This window comes from Delphinus delphis, chromosome 1, assembly GCF_949987515.2.
Source record: "Delphinus delphis chromosome 1, mDelDel1.2, whole genome shotgun sequence".
Taxonomy (NCBI): domain Eukaryota; kingdom Metazoa; phylum Chordata; class Mammalia; order Artiodactyla; family Delphinidae; genus Delphinus; species Delphinus delphis.
Window position 1 is genome coordinate 105,413,349 of NC_082683.1, and position 19,886 is coordinate 105,433,234.

Sequence of the window (19,886 nt, forward strand, 5' to 3'; positions counted from 1 at the left end):
CTTCCATTTAATTGCCTATTTAATTTCACCTAAATGTGGAAAAAAATCATTTTTTTCTAACTTATTTTAATTAAAACATTTGCATTTACCTAGAAATATCAAGTTAGCAACAAAACCATTCCTATTACTACTATTATTATTATTAATTTGCAATCACAGTGTGGTATACAATTAACAGAACAACAATTATTTTGAACAAGCTGAATCAAAGACAATTGAAAATGGGAAAAATCCCAACTCTATCTGTAAGTAATTTGTGCTGTGTACCAATAAAACCTGCTTTAAATTTCTGTGCTAATTTAAACCCCTGTACTCTATCAGGCAAGGTTAGTGGCTATTGAAAATACCATTAAGGATAGGGCTATCTAAAGACACACTTGATAGTATGTTATTTTTACAAACATGAAAAGACACTGTACAGTGTCCAGTTTAAAGACAAATCATGTAAATCATATGGCCTTACATTCCCCCCACCGCCTTTTTTTTTCTTTAAAATTGGTTATGTAATGAGTAGTTAAATACTTCTAGACAAGAAAAAACCTGCCCCTGGAACCACACTGTTTATCATCATTATTTTTTTTAATCTTCATCTTCTTCATATTTCTCTTTGTCATCATCTTCTTGACCCTTTTGTCTTTCTTCTTTTTCTTTCTTTCTTTCTTTTTTTTTTGGCTGTGCCCTGTGGCTTGTGGGATCTTACTTCCTTGACCAGGGATTGAACCCCGGCAATGAGCATTTAAAAAAAATTCTGAGAAGTTGATTGAAGCATCTGGGGACTTTTTCTTGCATTCCTTCTGGAAAGTTTGTAGAAAGAAAGAGAAAGAGGGAAGGAGGGAGGGAGGCATATATTCTCCCATCACATAGGTTGCCCTTTCATTCTATTGATGGTTTCCCTTGCTGAACAGAAGCTTATTAGTTTGATGTAGTCCCACTTGTCTACTTTTGCTTTTGTTGCCTTTGCTTTTGGTGCCCATGCATATATGGTCCATTAATTTTCGACAAAGGAGATAACAATATACAAGGGAGGAAGGAAGGAAAGAGAAAAGAAAAAGGGGGAAAAAAGAAAAGAAAAGGAAAGGACAGAAAAAGAGCATATTATGGTATTTTTCTTCTTGGCCCTTTCAGATCACCTTTGCCCATGTGTCTATGTCTAGTTAACTTTTCCTCAGTGGGGTACAGAGTCACCTAGAGCCCATTTCACTCTCACTTGCACTGACACTGTCTATGGATCTCAGTGTGTTGCTATGCCTGTCATTCTTTCTGATTTAAAAAAAAAAAAATTGTTCAGTAATAAAGGTGCATTGCTTCTTACTGTCTGCCAAGAAAGATGTATTTTTCTATGTCTTCTGCCTGAGTCTACAACCCCAAGCCCACCTCAATCGGAGGTCATTTGCATACCATGCTTGAAGGAAGCCCTGATTTCTTATTCTTTTACAGTGTAACTTCTCCAAGGCAGGCCTAGTGTGAGTAGCAGCTTAGCCTTCACTAGCTTCTCCCAGGGCAGTGCTTCCTTTGGTTGATGGAAAGACTGTGTCTCTTCCCCTTTGCCTGTTTTTCCCTGACTCTCAGGTCTGTTACAATCCCCTTCCCTACTAAAATAACACAGTATTGGCATACTGCTAGGAAGGTTGAACGGAAGGAATGTGGGATTGGTTCTGCTACTTTTTGCAATGTAACCTTGGGCAAGCAAACTTGCTGAACCTTTATTTACTCATTAGTTAAATGAGTGTACTAATCACATCAGTCTATTTCACTGGTTGCTGTAACTATAAATGAAATTATTCCTATACAATAACCTAAAAGATCCTCTGTAGAGAGATTATGTAGAAATACTTCTTAGCTAGTAGCTTGATTTTTTATTTCAAATAAAGCTATTTCAGTTATCTTTGGTCATGTCGACACACCACTCTAAAACTTAGTGGCTTAAATATGTATAGCTGATTCAGTTTGTTATACAGCACCAACTAACACAACAATGTTAAGCAATTATACCCCAATAAAGATGTTAAAAATAAATAAATAAATAAAACTTAGTGACTTAAAACAGGGGTCAGCAAACTGCAGCCCATAAGCCCAATTGCCAGTATTTGTAAACAAAGTTTTATAAAAGCACAGTCATGCTCATTCACTAACATATTTTCTGCATCTTCTTTGAGCTATCAGGTCAGAGTTGAGTAGCTGTGACAGAGTTGATGCCCATGAGCCTAAAATATTTACTCTCTGGCCCTTTAAGAAAAAGTTTGCCCACTCAAGGCTTAAAACAACAATGGTTTATTATTTCTCACAATCCTGGATGTTAGCAAACTGGGCATTTCTTCTGTTGGTCTCACTTGGGATCACTCAAATAATCTGACAGCTTTTTTTTTTAATGTCTTTATTGGAGTATAATTGCTTTACAATGGCATGTTAACTTCTGCTGTATAACAAAGTGAATCAGCTATACGTATACATATATCCCCATTTCTCCTCCCTCTTGCGTCTCCCTCCACCCTCCCTATCCCACCCCTCTAGGTCGTCACAAAGCATCGAGCTGATCTCCCTGTGCTATGCAGCAGCTTCCCAGTAGCCATCCATTTTACATTTGGTAGTGTATATATGTCCATGCCACTCTCTCACTTCGTCCCAGCTTCCCCTTCCCACCCACCGTGTCCTCAAGTCCATTCTCTACGTCTGCGTCTTTATTCCTGCCCTGCCCCTAACTTCATCAGTGCCGTTTTTTTTAGGGTATTTGTTTTTCTCTTTCTGACTTACTTCAATCTGTATGACAGATTCTAGGTCCATCCACCTCATTACAAATAACTCAGTTTTGTTCCTTTTTATGGCTGAGTAATATTCCATTGTATATATGTGCCACATCTTCTTTATCCATTCATCTGTCAATGGACATTTAGGTTGCTTCCATGTGCTGGCTATTGTAAATAGTGCTGCAATGAATATTGTGGTACATGTATCTTTTTGAATTATGGTTTTCTCAGGGTATATGCCCAGTAGTGGGTTTGCTGTGTCATATGGTAGTTCTATTTTTAGTTTTTTAAGGAACCTCCATACTGTTCTCCACAGTGGCTCTATCAATTTACATTCCCACCAACAGTGCAAGAGGGTTCCCTTTTCTCCACACCCTCTCCAAAGTTTATTGTTTCTACAATCTGACAGCTTGACTGGGAATGAGGGTCTGAGACAGCCTTTCTCAAGTGTCTGGCAGTGGTGACTAGCATCTTCATTCCCGCTGTACTTGGCCTTTCCTCCCCATGAAAGGTAGTCTGGGCTTCTTCACAACAAGGTGGTCTTGGGGTTTTAGGAAGGCAAGAACAGAAATGCAAGGCCTCTCAAGGCCTAGTCTCCTGAACGCATCCAACAGCAGCATTTTCATCACATTCTCTAGGTCAAAGCAAGTCACTAAGCCAACCCAGACTCAAGGGGTAGAGAAATAGACCCCACTTTTTGATGGCAGGAGAAGGAACATCACATGACAAAGGCGTGTGGACATAACCTAGTGTGCTGTGCTGGGGACCACTACTAATATGATCTACCACAGGCTATTGTATGTGAACTGCTTCTCTGTGGCCTAGAATTGGTTCATATTTTGCAGAAACCAAATTCTGCTGGAACATGCAGGTTGGGATGATCATAATGCCACTATTTTATAAAATTTTCTGTTGTTCTGTTTCACTGGCAGCTTTTCTTAGTGACACCAAAGATCGAGGCCCTCCAGCGCAGTCACAGACCTGGAGAAGTGGTGAGAAGGTCCCCTTTGGGCATTCCTTGAGAGCATTTGAAAGACCCCTTCAGGTGCAGACCCAAGCTCTTCGAGACTTTGAGAGGGTAAGTCACATGGGTGAATAATTGTTATCCCAGTTAGAAGGAGTATCAGGGGATAGTGGTGTCTTATAAAAGTATGACCCATAATCTAGCTTGGATTATGGGTATTCTTATCAAAATGTTGTCTCTTTCAATAGCATTTATCCCGATAAGCTTATGCACTGTTAGCTATATGCTGAGCACTGTGGTTAATGGGCAATTGCCTGTACCACTATTTCTGTCTTAACATTTTTACGCCTGGTTTACTTCTCAGATAAATTTAGGAAGTTTAAATGGCACCCCGAGAATCTGTAGGTGGGCATAGTGAGCCCAGGAGACCTAGTCAGTCGGCTGGCATTATATGCTCTGCTGCTGGCTTGGACCACTCTGGATATCTGGATACCGTCTGCAGCTTGAGGTGGCTCAGCCACAGCCATTTGCTTCTCAACAAGAATCTGGCATTGTTGCTTGAAACTCCTGATTTAACTCTTGAAGTGCTCTGCATCTCGATAGGTTTATCCTTAGATTTGGCCAAAAGCCAAATTACTGACACTGTAATACAGGCCCCCAGCTCCCTGTGCCCTGGTTGGATCCAAGGAGGTCTGCACAATAGAACCTATCTACTGGAACCTATCTACGGGCTGGAAAGAACACCCAGGATTTCTTACATCCCTGTGTGCTAAAAAAGGAAACAGCTCTTTGGTGCCCCCTGGGGGTTGCCCAGGAATCAGGACACACATATATACTGTGTAAAAATGCCCTGAGATGTGTGGGTTTCTTTCATTCTTGAATTGATAGCTTTTGTTATATATAATAAAAATTCCACTTTCAAAAAAAGGTTAATAAAGTAGTGTTGACATGCGTTTACCCTGTCTTCTTTCAATTTGTAAATAGAAATGTTTCACTAGGACCTAATGTACATCCTACCAGACATTCCTGTGGACAAAGAATGTGTTCCATATAATGTGTGCCTGAGAATCTAAACAGCCTACTCTTGGTTTTTGTGCTCAGAGTTGTCATGGCCACCGTTTTTTTTTTTTTAAAAAAAAAGACAGAGTTTGCAGGAATATTAAGTGGTTTTGAAGACTAACCCTCTGAACAGCTGTGGTGCTGGTGGTAGGAGTGTGGGCAGTACCACCCACCCCCTTCCTCTTTTCCGCCTTTTGCATCTACTGCAGTGCAGAAAGGGTGAGCAGAGCTGTGGCACTCCCCAAAGCTGTGAGGGTGCTCTCTGAAAGGCAGTCTGCCTGCGTGTTCCTTTTGGTGGAGAGGTGATTTGGATCATAGAAATGAAGGGTGTCACCTCTACTGATCAGATGAATGCCCAGGTGCTGTGGGAGAGGGAGAATAATGGGCTGAGCTGGGTGATGAGCAGAGGTCAGCTGGCTTTCAACTGTGGAGTCCTAAGTCTTTTTCTCTGAGCAATAAGGTCTAATATCGCTGGTTAGTCCTTACTCCTCAATGCTGGGAACCACTGACAGAAACCAAGATAAGATGCAGAGAAAAGGCCAATAAGAGATATTTTACATGTCTCTCCGCTGTGTCAAGCAGTATATAAATAACAATGAGGCTACAGCACATGCATTTTTCAGAATGGTCATTGTCAGTAAGCCAAGCTGTGACCTGCTCACAGGTCTGTTCATTCTTACATCCATTCATCCATCCAGTCATTCTATAGGCTTTGAATGATAGCACCTGCTGTATGAAGAATCTCCATGAAAGGATTTGAAAATTAGAGGAAACATTAGTTAGAAAAAAAAATGTAGGAGGGAGAGTGACACATTCCAATGTCCCACCCTAAAAACTGGTAAAACACTAAATAACATGATATTTTCTCTAAAGTTTAAATCATGCATTCAGTAGCCTGGGGATAAAGGATGAGATCTGTACTCGGAAAGGGGAAAGGGACATATTAACGGTTTGTGCCAGAGAAAGGTTAGCTCCTCCAGGGCATGAAGCAGATGTCAAAGAGATACAGGCCTGGCCTGGGCAGCCAGGAGTCCATCTGTCTTAGTCCATTCAGGCTACTATAACTCAGACTGGGTAGCTTATAAACAACAGAAATTTATTTCTGACAGTCCTGGAGGCTGGAAGTCCAAGATCAGGGCACCAGCATGGTTACCTTCTGGTGAAGGCCCTCTTACTGGTTCATAGCTGATGCCTTTTCACTATGTTCTTACATGGCAGAAGGGGCTAGGGATCTTTCTGAAGCTTCTTTTATAAGACATGAAACCCAAAGGCCCATCTCCTAATACAGGACCATCACCTTTGAGGTTTAAGATTTCAGCATACGAATGGGGGCAAGGGGGACACATTCAGACCATGGCGCCATCCTTACTTCACTTATCCCTGCAACAAACACTTGATCACTTCAAATAAGATGCTATTCCTATCCTTAGTAATAGTCTATTGGGAAGTACGGACACTGCATTACTTACAATATAAGGTGTCCTTATGGTAAAGATAAGGACAGTGTACGCTGAGATCTTGAGAGAGAATATTTAATTTTATTAAAGGACAGAGAAGGGCCTCCTACAAGAGGACACCTCTCCTGGGGCTGCACATTTAGTGACATCTTCAAAGTTCAGTTAGATTTTACCAGTTAGAGAAGGAGATTATAATATTCTGGACAAAGGGGAAATTTGGGTGAAAGGAAGAGAAGTATGTTCATGTATAGATCTGATAAGAGACTGGGATAGAGGGATGCTATGGTCTGAATGTTTGTGTTCGCTCACAATTCATGTGTTGAGATACTAACCCCTAAAGGTGATGGCATTGGGAGGTGGGGCCTTTGGAAGGTGCTTAAGTCATGAGGGTGGAACCCCCATGGATGAGATTAGTGCCTTATGAAAGAGGCTCCAGAGAGATTCCTAGCCCCTTCCACCATGGAGGATACAAGAATTCTGTGACCCAGAAGAGAACGCTCACATGACCAGGCTGGCACAATGATCTTTGACTTCCACCCTCCAGAACTGTGAGAAATAAACTTCAGTTGTTTATAAGCTACCCTGTCTGTGATATTTTCTTAAAGCAGCCTGAACAGACTTAGTCAAGGGAGGTATGGAGGGAGACTTAGAACAAGGAAAGAGGAAGTTTACAGCAATACAATCCTACCTAAAGAAACAGGAAACATCTTCAATAAACAACCTAACCTTGCACCTAAAGCAATTAGAGAAAGAAGAACAAAAATACCCCAAAGTTAGCAGAAGGAAAGAAATCATAAAGATCAGATCAGAAATAAATGAAAAAGAAATGAAGGAAATGATAGCAAAGATCAATAAAACTAAAAGCTGGTTCTTTGAGAAGATAAACAAAATTGATAAACCATTAGCCAGACTCATCAAGAAAAAAAAGGGAGAAGACTCAAATCAATACAATTAGAAATGAAAAAGGAGAAGTAACAACTGACACTGCAGAAATACAAAAGATCATGCAAGATTACTACAAGCAACTCTATGCCAATAAAATGGACAACCTGGAAGAAATGGACAAAGTCTTAGAAATGCACAACCTGCCAAGACTGAATCAGGAAGAAATAGAAAATATGAACAGACCAATCACAAGCACTGATATTGAAACTGTGATTAAAAATCTTCCAACAAACAAAAGTCCAGGACCAGATGGCTTCACAGGCGAATTCTATCAAACATTTAGAGAAGAGCTAACACCTATCCTTCTCAAACTCTTCCAAAATATAGCAGAGGGAGGAGCAATGAGTTTGGCCCAAACTCATTCTACGAGGCCAAAAACAGACAAGGATGTCACAAAGAAAGAAAGCTACAGGCCAATATCACTGATGAACATAGATGCAAAAATCCTCAACAAAATACTAGCAAACAGAATCCAACAGCACATTAAAAGGATCATACACCATGATCAAGTGGGGTTTATTCCAGGAATGCAAGGATTCTTCAATATACGCAAATCAGTTAACGTGATACACCATATTAACAAATTGAAGGAGAAAAACCATACGATCATCTCAATACATGCAGAGAAAGCTTTTGACAAAATTCAACACCCATTTATGATAAAAACCCTGCAGAAAGTAGGTATAGAGGGAACTTTCCTCAACATAATAAAGGCCATATATGACAAACCCACAGTCAACATCGTCCTCAGTGGTGAAAAACTGAAAGCATTTCCACTAAGATCAGGAACAAGACAAGGTTGCCCACTCTCACCACTCTTATTCAACATAGTTTTGGAAGTTTTAACCACAGCAATCAGAGAAGAAAAGAAATAAAAGGAATCCAAATCAGAAAAGAAGAAGTAAAGCTGTTACTGTTTGCAGATGACACGATACTATACATAGAGAATCCTAAAGATGCTACCAGAAAACTACTAGAGCTAATCAATGAATTTGGTAAAGTAGCAGGATACAAAATTAATGCACAGAAATCTCTGGCATTCCTATACACTAATGATGAAAAATCTGAAAGTGAAATAAAGAAAACACTCTCATTTACCATTGCAACATAAAGGATAAACTATCTAGGAATAAACCTACCTAAGGAGACAAAAGACCTGTATGCAGAAAATTGTAAGACACAGATGAAAGAAATTAAAGATGATACAAATAGATGGAGAGACATACCATGTTCTTGGATTGGAAGAATCAACATTGTGAAAATGACTCTACTCCCCAAAGCAATCTACAGATTCAATGCAATCCCTATCAAACTACCACTGGCATTTTTCACAGAACTAGAACAAAAAATTTCACAACTTGTATGGAAACACAAAAGACCTCCAATAGACAAAGCGATCTTGAGAATGAAAAACGGAGCTGGAGGAATCAGGCTCCCTGACTTCACACTATATTACAAAGCTACAGTAATCAAGACAGTATGGTACTGGCACAAAAACAGAAATACAGATCAATGGAATAGGATAGAAAGCCCAGAGATAAACCCATGCACATATGGTCACCTTATCTTTGATAAAGGAGGCACGAATATACAGTGGAGAAGGGACAGCCTCTTCAATAAGTGGTGCTGGGAAAACTGGACAGGTACATGTAAAAGTATGAGATTAGCACACTCCCTAACACCATACACAAAAATAAGCAGAAAATGGATTAAAGACCTAAATGTAAGGCCAGAAACTATCAAACTCTTAGAGGAAAACATAGGCAGAACACTCTGTGACATAAATCACAGCAAGATCCTTTTTGACCCACCTCCTAGAGTAATGGAAATAAAAACAAAAATAAACAAATGGGACCTAATGAAACTTCAAAGCTTATGCACAGCAAAGGAAACCATAAATAAGACCAAAAGACAACCCTCAGAATGGGAGAAAATATTTGCAAATGAAGCAACTGACAAAGGATTAATCTCCAAAATTTACAAGCAGCTCATGCAGCTCAATATCAAAAAAACAAACAACCCAATCCAAAAATGGGCAGAAGGCCTAAATAGACATTTCTCCAAAGAAGATATACAGACTGCCAACAAACACATGAAAGAATGCTCAACATCATTAATCATTAGAGAAATGCAAATCAAAACTACAATGAGATATCATCTCACACCCATCAGAATGGCCATCATCAAAAAATCTAGAAACAATAAATGCTGGAGAGGGTGTGGAGAAAAGGGAACACTCTTGCACTGCTGGTGGGAATGTGGTACAGCCACTATGGAGAACAGTATGGAGGTTCCTTAAAAAACTACAAATAGAACTACCATATGACCCAGCAATCCCACTACTGGGCATATACCCTGAGAAAACCGTAATTCAAAAAGAGTCATGTACCAAAACATTCATTGCAGCTCTAATTACAATAGCCAGGAGATGGAAACAACCTAAGTGTCCATCATCAGATGAATAGATAAAGAAGATGTGGCACATATATACAATGGAATATTACTCAGCCATAAAAAGAAACGAAATTGAGTTATTTGTAGTGAGGTGGATGGACCTAGAGTCTGTCATACAGAGTGAAGTAAGTCAGAAAGAGAAAGACAAATACCATATGCTAACACATATATATGGAATCTGAGAAAAAATAAATGTCATGAAGAACCTAGGGGTAAGACGGGAATAATGACACAGACCTACTAGAGAATGGACTTGAGGATATGGGGAGGGGGAAGGTTAAGCTGTGACAAGTGAGAGAGTGGCATGGACATATATACAGTACCAAACGTAAAATAGATAGCTAGTGGGAAGCAGCCGCATAGCACAGGGAGATCAGTTCGGTGCTTTGTGACCACCTGGATGGGTGGGATAGGGAGGGTGGGAGGGAGGGAGACGCAAGAGCGAGGACATATGGTAACATATGTATATGTAAAACTGGTTCACTTTGTTATATAGCAGAAACTAACACACCATTGTAAAGCAATTATACTCCAATAAAGATGTAAAAAAAAACCCAAAGACTTCCAAAAAAAAAGAACAAGGAAAGAAGTGATATTAAATATACTTAATCAGTAAAAATTAATTGATCAGTTAATATGATTATTTCTGAAATATTTGTTGATGGAGGAAATTCTAGGGAAAAGATCCTTTGATTTATGAGTAAGTGATAATAGAGTAAAAATGTAAATACTGGCACATTATGGATGATACATCATTGGTCAATTATCGAGTGAAAGTTACAGCATCTTTCTTCACTATATTGGTGCAGGAGGAAGGGGCAAAGGGAACAGAGCTTTGAAGATATAGTTTTCTTTCTTTTCTTTTCTTGCATTCTGTATCCCCGACCCACAGTATGAGTGGGGTTAGAGAAGGATAGGCAGGGGGAAGGGGTCAGAAATAGTGGCACAGATGAGCCTACTCAACTTCACACTGGTAGAAGTAAATTAATAGGTATTGTTTCCCATGATAAAAGAGTTTTGCTTAGTATGTATGCTTCATTTGTACTTTTTGAATGAGTGAATGATTTAATTAATTTTTAAACCTTGTCAGCTTTGTTTTAAAGGCACTTCCCCCGTCCCCCAAAGATACATTGATGGAATGATCTCTATCCTTTCCAGAACTATAGACTTGAGAAGTGGGTTAAGTGCTTCTCATAAATTGCCTTATTTTGTCTTTATAAACCTGCATGAAACAAGCATCACTGTTCCTATTTTCAAGTGAGGGAACCGGAACTTATAGAGATTGTGACTTTTTCAGGATGATGGAGTTTAGGTACCATGATTACAAATCCTGACAGGTTGTTGGGTCATTTTACATAGTCATATGTCAAATGGCCATAGTCATATGTTGAGAAAAATTCTTTCCTATATGTTTTCTCACTGATCACAGCACCCACCCCACCTCCAGCATCTCTGGGGTGAGTGAGACTAGAGCAGCACATAGATAGCACTAGCTAGTGTGTGTTGATCACTTTGTGTGTCAAGTAGTGTGCTAAGTATGTGCAGTATCGTCTCATTTAATGCTAATGGAAACCCTGTGAAGAAAGCATGATTATTACACCAGTTTACAAATCAGGAAATAAAGGCACAAAGAGTAACAAAGGAACTTACCAAGCATCTCATAATGTGCTGAGAATACTCGTCATTTTTGTGACCTAAAATAGTACTTTCTATGTTGGTGGTAATAAGAGTGCTGACTCATATAGGCCTGGAATCATGAGCTCCTCCTATTTAGATGGGCACAGAGTGCAGTTCTATCTTCCCTAGGTAAACTGTAAATCCACTTTTATCTCCCAGTATTCTCCATCACATGCTTTCTATTCCATTAATTCTGAACTGCTTGCAAGTCAAAGTTGTTTCATATTTGCAAGCCTTTTTTCTGGCTGTTCCTGCTGCCTAGAATAATTTTTCTCTCCTCTTCTTTACCTGGTTAAAGCCTACTCATCCTTCAAGTTTCAGTTCAGGTCCAGTTTTTTGTTTATTTGTTTTTCTTTTTAGGATGCCCCCCCTCATTCTCCAGTCTCAAAATGTATACCCAGACTCTAGGCAATTCAGAGGCAGAAAGCCTCTTGTTCACCTTTTTCTAGTCTCTAGAACCTAGCATAATGCTGGTACATAGTAAGTGCTCAGTAGATGTTCATCAGTTAAGCTAAATTTGTTGAAAAGCGTTGAAGATTAGGTGTTATATTGGATTTGTATTCCCCCGGCCTCTACTTCAGTATTCACTGAGTATATTCACAGTAAGTAAAATGATTCTAAAGAGGGTACTGGTATATTAATTAATTGGTTAGGATAGGAAACTGAGAAGTCAGGAAAAATACATTTATTTTTAGAAGTCCAATGTGCTATCCATTGTACTACAGAGGCAGGTGGGAAAAGTACATTTATTTTTTTTTATTTTTATTTTTTGTGGTACGCAGGCCTCTCACCGCTGCGGCCTCTCCTGTTGCAGAGCACAGGCCCCGGATGCACAGGCTCAGCGGCCATGGCTCACGGGCCCAGCCGCTCCACGGCATGTGGGATCTTCCCGCACCGGGGCACCAACCCGTGTCCCCTGCATCGGCAGGGAGACTCCCAACCACTGCGCCACCAGGGAAGCCCAGCACATTTATTTTTAATGGTGAGGTTAAAGGGAGATAACTGTCTACCTAAACTGGGATCATAAAATTATAAATGTAAAGTAAGAGAAAGAAGCAGAGACCTTTTGAAATATTGGACAGGAGTTATTAAGAAGATCATAATAATAGCTAATAATAATATGTATTGAGTGTTTATTAAACACTAGGCACTTTTTCGACATTTAACACATTTTATTTCAGCTCTTTTTCAGTTCATTTTCCTAACTTATGAGATAGATATTAGATATTCTATTACATCCATTATATGAGTGAAGAGACCAAGACTCAAAGAACTTGATGAAAGCTATTACAGGTATAAAGTGGCAGAGCCAAGATAATTCCAAGAGTCAAGTTTCTTGGGGAAATGAGAGGACCATTCAGAGGAGAGGTTACATTAGTGCAATGTGTGCAATTTGGTTCTATGCAGAGAATCAAAATGGCAGATGCTATATATAGAAAAGCCATGGAAAGGGTAGGGGTCTGTGGCTTTACGGTCTAGAGGAGGCCTCCACTGCCCTCCCCTGTTTACACATTTTCTAATAATGCTGTCTTTAACATGAAAATGCCAACAAGACCAGCTGCAGTGTTTGCTTAATTACAGTCTGAAGCTAGCTTTTCTGGGCAGTCTGAATCCAACCACAGTGAGTCAGCCTGTTGAGGCCCCACCCACCCTGGCAAATTTTTCCACTTGGGTCTTGAAGCCTGGGTGGGGGGTGGGTGCGGGAAGTGAGTCCTAAAAGGGACTTTTCTACCCTTATGGAGATCTGAGTTATCACGGCCTGGGTTTCCTGTTCTAGTTTAGGTGAGTCTGGGTCATGTGACTTCTGCCTTTAGGTCCAGCCATTTCAAGTGCTTCTTGAGTTTCTCTTTAATTACAGCCTTGGCAAATGAAAGCTACTGGTGAAGTACATTTTCTTTCTTTCTTTTTTTTTGAAAATGGCATTTATGTTCCTCAAACCACAGTGCCCCAAGCATACTGGTTTTGGTTTCACTAGTGTCTTGAGACTTTCAGAAAGTTATTAGATGAGAAGGGAAGCGGGGATAAATCTGAAACTTTCTGCAATCATAAGCACAGGATTTTTTCTTTCTTGTTAAACATGACTTTTCAGAGGGATTCCACACAGTCATTCCACAGAACTTCGGCAACGTTTTCATTCCTAAGCAACACTGCCAAAAATAGGCATCAGATCAATCACCTTTTTCTTAAGAACTATGAATAAAAGCAATGATTCTGAGTGCTGTAGAGGATGCAGAGATGTATATGAGTTACCATTCTCGGAGAGCACACACTCTGATTAGGACATAAGAAATTTAAATTACACGAAATTTAATTTAAATAACATCTAAGGCACCAGTGGAAGAGATCACAAGATTAGAGTAATTGCCAATCAAATGTATATCTTTAAAAACCAGTCGTTAGGGGCTTCCCTGGTGGCGCAGTGGTTGAGAGTCCACCTGCCGATGCGGGGGACACGGGTTCGTGCCCCGGTCCGGGAAGATCCCACAACCCACATGCCACAGAGCGTCTGTGCCCGTGAGCCATGGCCGCTGAGGCTGCGTGTCCGGAGCGGGAGAGGCTACAACAGTGAGAGGCCCACATACCTCGAAAAAAAAAAAAAACCTAGATGTTAGGACAAAACATTTTTTCTAATTTGTATTCATACATATCGGTAAACTTTACAAAGTTATAAATATTGGTTCACATTTGGTTACACAATTAACAAAGTGACTTTATCAAAAAGAATGAAATTACAAAAATTGAACAACCCTGAAAGTTCTGGAAGGTATGGTTACCAACACAGAAAAGAGCAATCACTTCCACAGAGAAAATGGCATTGAATGAGAATAATCCTTCTTATATTTTGTTATCTCCTCTCTGTGTCCTCATTAGAACTTGTTGCCTTCTCCTCTTCACTGTATGAAGAGAAGCTCTGTCTTTCTTCCTATGGACTTGAGGAATTTCCATTCCAATGATAAAATTTTAAAATAACAAAAATAATGTTATCAATTAATATTTATTGAGTACTACAGTGTGCAGACCTCTGTGAATGCACCTGACTTGCATTATCTTATTCAGTTCTGAAAACAGTCTTTTGAGGTTGGTACAACCATTATTTTCATTTGTACAGGGAGGGACACTGAAGCTAGGAAAAGACTAGTGATTGCTAGAAAGTGCTAGAGCTGGGATTTTAACAGAAATGTACCGATTCCAGAACCTGAACGCTTAGCCACAATTTCATTATGCCTCTCTATGTACAGCTGCTCCCTTATTCATTTGTTTGTTCATCTACACAGTATATGGGTACAATCTATGTGCCAGGCCTGTTCTAGCTTTTACATGCACAGTGATCAAGTATGAAAAGGTGTGTGTTGAAGGATGAATGTTTCAGTGTTTTCATACTAATAAAATATTAGAAACAATCTATTATTCATCAAGGCAAGGATTGATTATTTCAGCCATGGTACACATACAACAGAGCATCACAGAGCAATGTACTGACTTGGAAGGATATGTGTAATAATAATAACAAATTTAAGATTAAACAACAGAACAACAACAGTTTGAATATTACATAAAATAAGATCTCTTTAAAAAAATTTTATTTTTACACGATTTTTAAAGGTTACTTTCCATTTCCATTATTAAAAATATTGGCTATTTGTTATACAGCACATCCTTGAGCCTATCTTACACCCAACAGTTTGTACCTTCACTCCCCCACCCCTATACTGCCCCTCCCTCCCCACTGGTAACCACTAGTTTGTTCTCTGTGTCTGTGAGTCTGCTTCTTTTATGTTATATTCACTAGTTTGTTGTATTTTTTAGATTCCACATATAAGTGATATCACAGTATTTATAAGATCTCATTTTTGAGGGAGAAAACTAGAAATGTCTGGAAGGATATACACCAAAATATTTAAAGTGATTAGGTCTGGGTGATAGGATTAGCCATGACTTTTACCTTCTTTATAACTTTTTGTATTATCTGAATTTTTAATAATGTGCATTCCTTTTATTTATCTAATCATTCAACAAATATTTCTAAAGTGCTTACTGTATACAACATAATGTCTTAAGTACTGCACATACAATAATGGATAGGCAAACATGGTTCCTGCCCTCAGGGAGTTTACAGATTAGCCAATTACAACAGAATGTAATCATTACAATGCTGTGGAGGCACTCAGGAGGGACCCTTACCCAGACTTTAGGGTCAGGTGGGCTTCCTTTAGTAGGTAATATCTAATTCAAATCCGTACAGGCTAGTTGGAGATAGTGAAGTCAGAGCTGAATGGAAATTGAAGAGGAATGACTTTCCAGGCTGACACTGCTACCCGTGAAAAGTCCTGGAGGCAGCAGAGCAAGTTCAGCAACAGGAGGCTTTTTGTCATGGCTGGAGCACTAGAGTATAGAATGGGGTTCAAGCTGGTTTTATCTCCTCCTACCACCTGCTACTCTCGGTCAAAGCCTTATTGTTACTGCCATGGTTATTCATGGTATCACTGCGAACTCAGCTCTCATGCCTGGACAAAGTCCTAATTGTGCCTTTGAAATCACCTTCTTTCCTAGAGAAGGGTGGAGAAAGAATTAATGAAAATCTAGAAAAATAGGTGAGGCCATAAATTGACACGTTCCATCTGAATACTAAAAGCTCAGCAAATAATCTTCCTGGGTCGAACCAGTTGTGAACAAACAACACCAAGTCCTGCTCTTGTTGGTCGGGCCAAACCGTAGGAGAATCCAGTTTGGAGCCTAGGAATCCTCAGGAGCTCCCAGCATCAGTGCAGCTCAACTGTCGTTTTGCCATGGAACTCATTTAACTGTCTCTGACAGTGCTATTTCTGGCTGGGCCATTTATTTTTGGTGACCAGGGAAGTTATTATTTGTTTTGTTTTGTTTTTATATAGTTCGTAGCGCTCCAATATGACGATGACAACACCCTGCTATTCCAGGATCATTGTGGGTAGCGTGGGTGTGTATCTATGGTGGGGGAAGACAGCAGGAACATCACTGGAACCCCTGCCATTTATCTACACAATGATGCTGCCTAAGACAGGGTTTATTTATTGACCTGATATAATAGCTCTGTTGTTAGCTGTCTTGCCATCAGGCCACGTATTTCAAGAAAAGGCTGTGTAGAGGATGGGTATCAGTATGCTTCTGAGTTTAAGGGGAAAAAGTTGAATGGTATTGTTAATATTTTAGCATTTAAAAGACTGAAACTTCAGGGATTATGTTGAAATTTCAAAAACAGAGTTTCAGAAGAAAGATTTGTTTATTGTGCAACCCCAAAGAGAAAAAGCCAGATGTTTGTAGAGTTCTCAGTCTGCTTTCTGAGGCAGGCATCAACAGCTGGCTTCTGGAACACTGGACAGAAACCCTGTGTGGAAGTGAAAGGGTTGATGAGTGGAAGACCAAGTTGATTGACTTCGATTGACATTTTCCTTTTTAGAATGTTCTGCAGAAGTTATGCATATTCTTCAGGGCAGCCAAATGAGTCTGTTTTTCCTGTCAAAATATAGGGTGGATCATGTTTTCTTTCTGTTTTATTTAAGGATTGTAACAAAACTTTAACTTTTGATAGAACATAGTAATCCATGAGTATTTAATATTGAGGGCCACTTAAAGTATACTTTCTCTAGCCTTTATGTTAGGGCCCCATAATCTAAGTAGGATTAATATACATTTAGAAATGGTCAGTTCTAAACCATTTGCTTTTAACTGAATTGAACTGAATTGAACTTGAATCTTTATCATAGAAAAATCCTTTGTAAAACGCAAAGGACTGGATATGTTACTTCTCACAGCTTTAGTTTCTTTCTTCTTTTTTAAATAACAGCTTTTTTGAAATGTAATTTACATACCATAAAATTCACCCTTTTAAAGTGTACAATTCCATGTTTTTTGTATATTTAATGAGTTGTGCAACAATTACCACTATCTAGTTCCAGGACATTTTCATCACCCCCCAAAAACCCATCATACCCATTAGTAGTCATTTCCTGTTCCCTCTTCTCCCACGCCCTGGAAACCACTCATCTAATTTCCCTATGGATTTGTCTAGTCTGAAAATTTCATATAAATAGAATCATGTAATATGTGACTTTTTGCGCCTGGCTTATTTCACATTATATAATGTTTTCAAGGTTCATTTGTGTTATAGCATGTGTCAGTACTTCATTCCTTTTTATGACAGAGTAGTATTCCATTATATGGATATGCTAAACTTTGTGTATTCAATCTTCTGTTTTTGGATGTTTGCGATGTTCTGCTTTTTGACTATGCAAATGATGCTTCTGTTTTGTGTGGACATATGTATCTCTTCTCTTGGGTGTATACCTAGGAGTGGAATTGCTAGGTCATATAGTAACCCTACGTTTAATCTTTTGAAGACTAGCTTTGGTTTAGTCACCTTGAAAATGGAGAAAACTATGTTTTATATAGGTTCAGGTGGTCAGATCCTCTGAGGTCACAAGCAATATTATTTATAATGAAGGATACTTTTTGAAAATATGCAGGGACCTAAGGTAGAATTGGAAGTACCTTATTAGTCACAGGGGAACCCTAGTTTCACAGGGGTCATCTAGTGTCATGAGTAAGGCCCTGATGAGTATGAAATATGGGTCAGACTGCTGGAAGCTGTAGTCTGTGCTCCTCCACTTTCTAGCTAAGCAAATCGGCTAACTTCCTGATGTCTTACTTTCTTGGAGTATAAAATGGGGATAATAATATCCAATCCACTTACTTCACAGTGTTGTAATGAAGATAAAATGAAATAATACATATATGGAAGTGCTTTGTATATTGTCAAATCCTATACAAGTGATTGTTGTTGTGAAGATAGTGTAATTATATCTAATTAATTTTGTAATACAAGTCAAAGTCATTCAAAACAGCCAGTAACTAAACTTTTGTATTTCTCCAACTTAGATTTTATCATAAAAACATAGGGACTCCCAGACACATACATGTATTACAAATAAAATATTTATGTGTGAAACAAACCATCCTCCTCCTTCTCCTTGCCCCATCCCTTCGTGTCTATCCCTGCCGTCTAATCCAAAACAAGTAGGGTTCCTGGGTGCTAAAGAGCAGGAAGTGCTCTCCAGCCATTGGTGTGACTTTCCCACAGGTCTGTTTTGAAAATGTAACAGTTAGCAAAGTCTGTTGAGAGTCATCCTTAGGTCCCTAGTCGTTGTTGCTGCTTTTGTCTTGGAATAACATGTCCTTTATGCTCACTTATCTCCTCTTCCTCTTCCTGTGCAAGGCAACCAGAGCACTCAGTCTGAACAGGTAGACTCCCACTACCTTTTAGGGCTCTACCATAAGAGAGCTGGTGGGGTGCTCTGAGATCTTCCAAAAAGTGACAGCTCTCTCATTGGTGCTGCCTTTGGTAATATTGTTTCTATGAGAAAATATGTTTCAAACATAGAATCTCAGGATGGCTAAAGACCTTAAAAGTTCTCCAGAACTAACCTAGTGGATGTGTGAAGATTCTTAACAATATCCATGACAAGTGGTCCTTTAATTTCAGTTGATTCCTTTTTGTGGCAGGAAATTTACTCTCTCTCATAATGTAAGTGCTAAGTAAATATTTGATGTATGAATGTATGGATGCAGTGTGGCAATAAGTTCATTACATCCAGCTCTACTAGAGAATTTATTCTTATATTTAATTGAAAGCTGCCTTCCTGTAATTCCTAGTTTCATTCCATTTAAAATAGTTTTTTTAAAATAATAAACTATTTCGCAGACAAGAACATACAAAGAACAATAAAACACTTGTCCATGTATCCAATATCTAAATTTTTTTAAGATTTTTTTATTTGAACCATTTTTTTTAAAGTCCTTATTGAATTTGTTACAATATTGCTTCTGTTTTATGTTTTTTTTTGGGTTTTTGGCCACAAGGCATGTGGGATCTTCGCTCTCTGACCAGGAATTGAACCCACACCCCCTGCATTGGAAGGTGAAGTCTTAACCACTGGACGGCCAGGGAAGTCCCCCCAATATCTAAATTTTAACACATATTATTTTTGCTCTATTTGCCTCATATTGAAAACGAAAAGTTCACATTACAGATGCAATTGCAACACTCTTAATAGCCTACCCCAATCCGACCTCCTGACTCCTTTCCTACAGTTAATTACTATTAAGTATTTTTCCGAAAGTCACACAATTAGAAAATAGCAGAGCTGAGATTTGAACCCAGATCTCCTTGGTTCAAAAGCTATTGCCCTTTCCACAATTCTGTGCTATCCCACCTAGATAAATATGTATAATAGTGATAATATTTATTGCCAATTTGTAAGTGGGTAGTAAAATGTCAAGGGTTGCTTAAAACACTATTCTCCTGTTCCTCTGCTTACCATATTAAGTTATTTACGAATATTTTTATTTTCATGAAATGTAAAATTATGAATTATCACAGATATCAAATTGGTGAAGTTGAGTTGCAAAAGTTTGATTATATTTGAAAAGAATGTGTCAATTAAGATGATAATCATTTTTAGTGGAGTGGAACTGTATTTTTAGGAGAGGGATTGGTAAGAGATTAATATGTTTTCAAGCATTTCCATTGTAAGAACTATCTGGGGGGGTCTG

The 19,886-nt window shown here is 38.9% G+C and overlaps 1 protein-coding gene across 6 annotated transcripts in view; it reads left to right on the top strand.

Annotated features, from left to right (window-relative positions):
- The window catches only part of PDE4DIP (phosphodiesterase 4D interacting protein), a 224,796-nt gene that overhangs the window by 53,573 nt on the left and 151,337 nt on the right, over positions 1-19,886 (top strand). For all 6 annotated transcript variants that reach the window (XM_060028218.1, XM_060028087.1, XM_060028168.1 and 3 more), the window contains exon 3: positions 3,677-3,822. In XM_060028218.1, the coding sequence (XP_059884201.1) occupies positions 3,677-3,822 (146 nt within the window). The remainder of the gene's footprint in view (positions 1-3,676; positions 3,823-19,886) is intronic.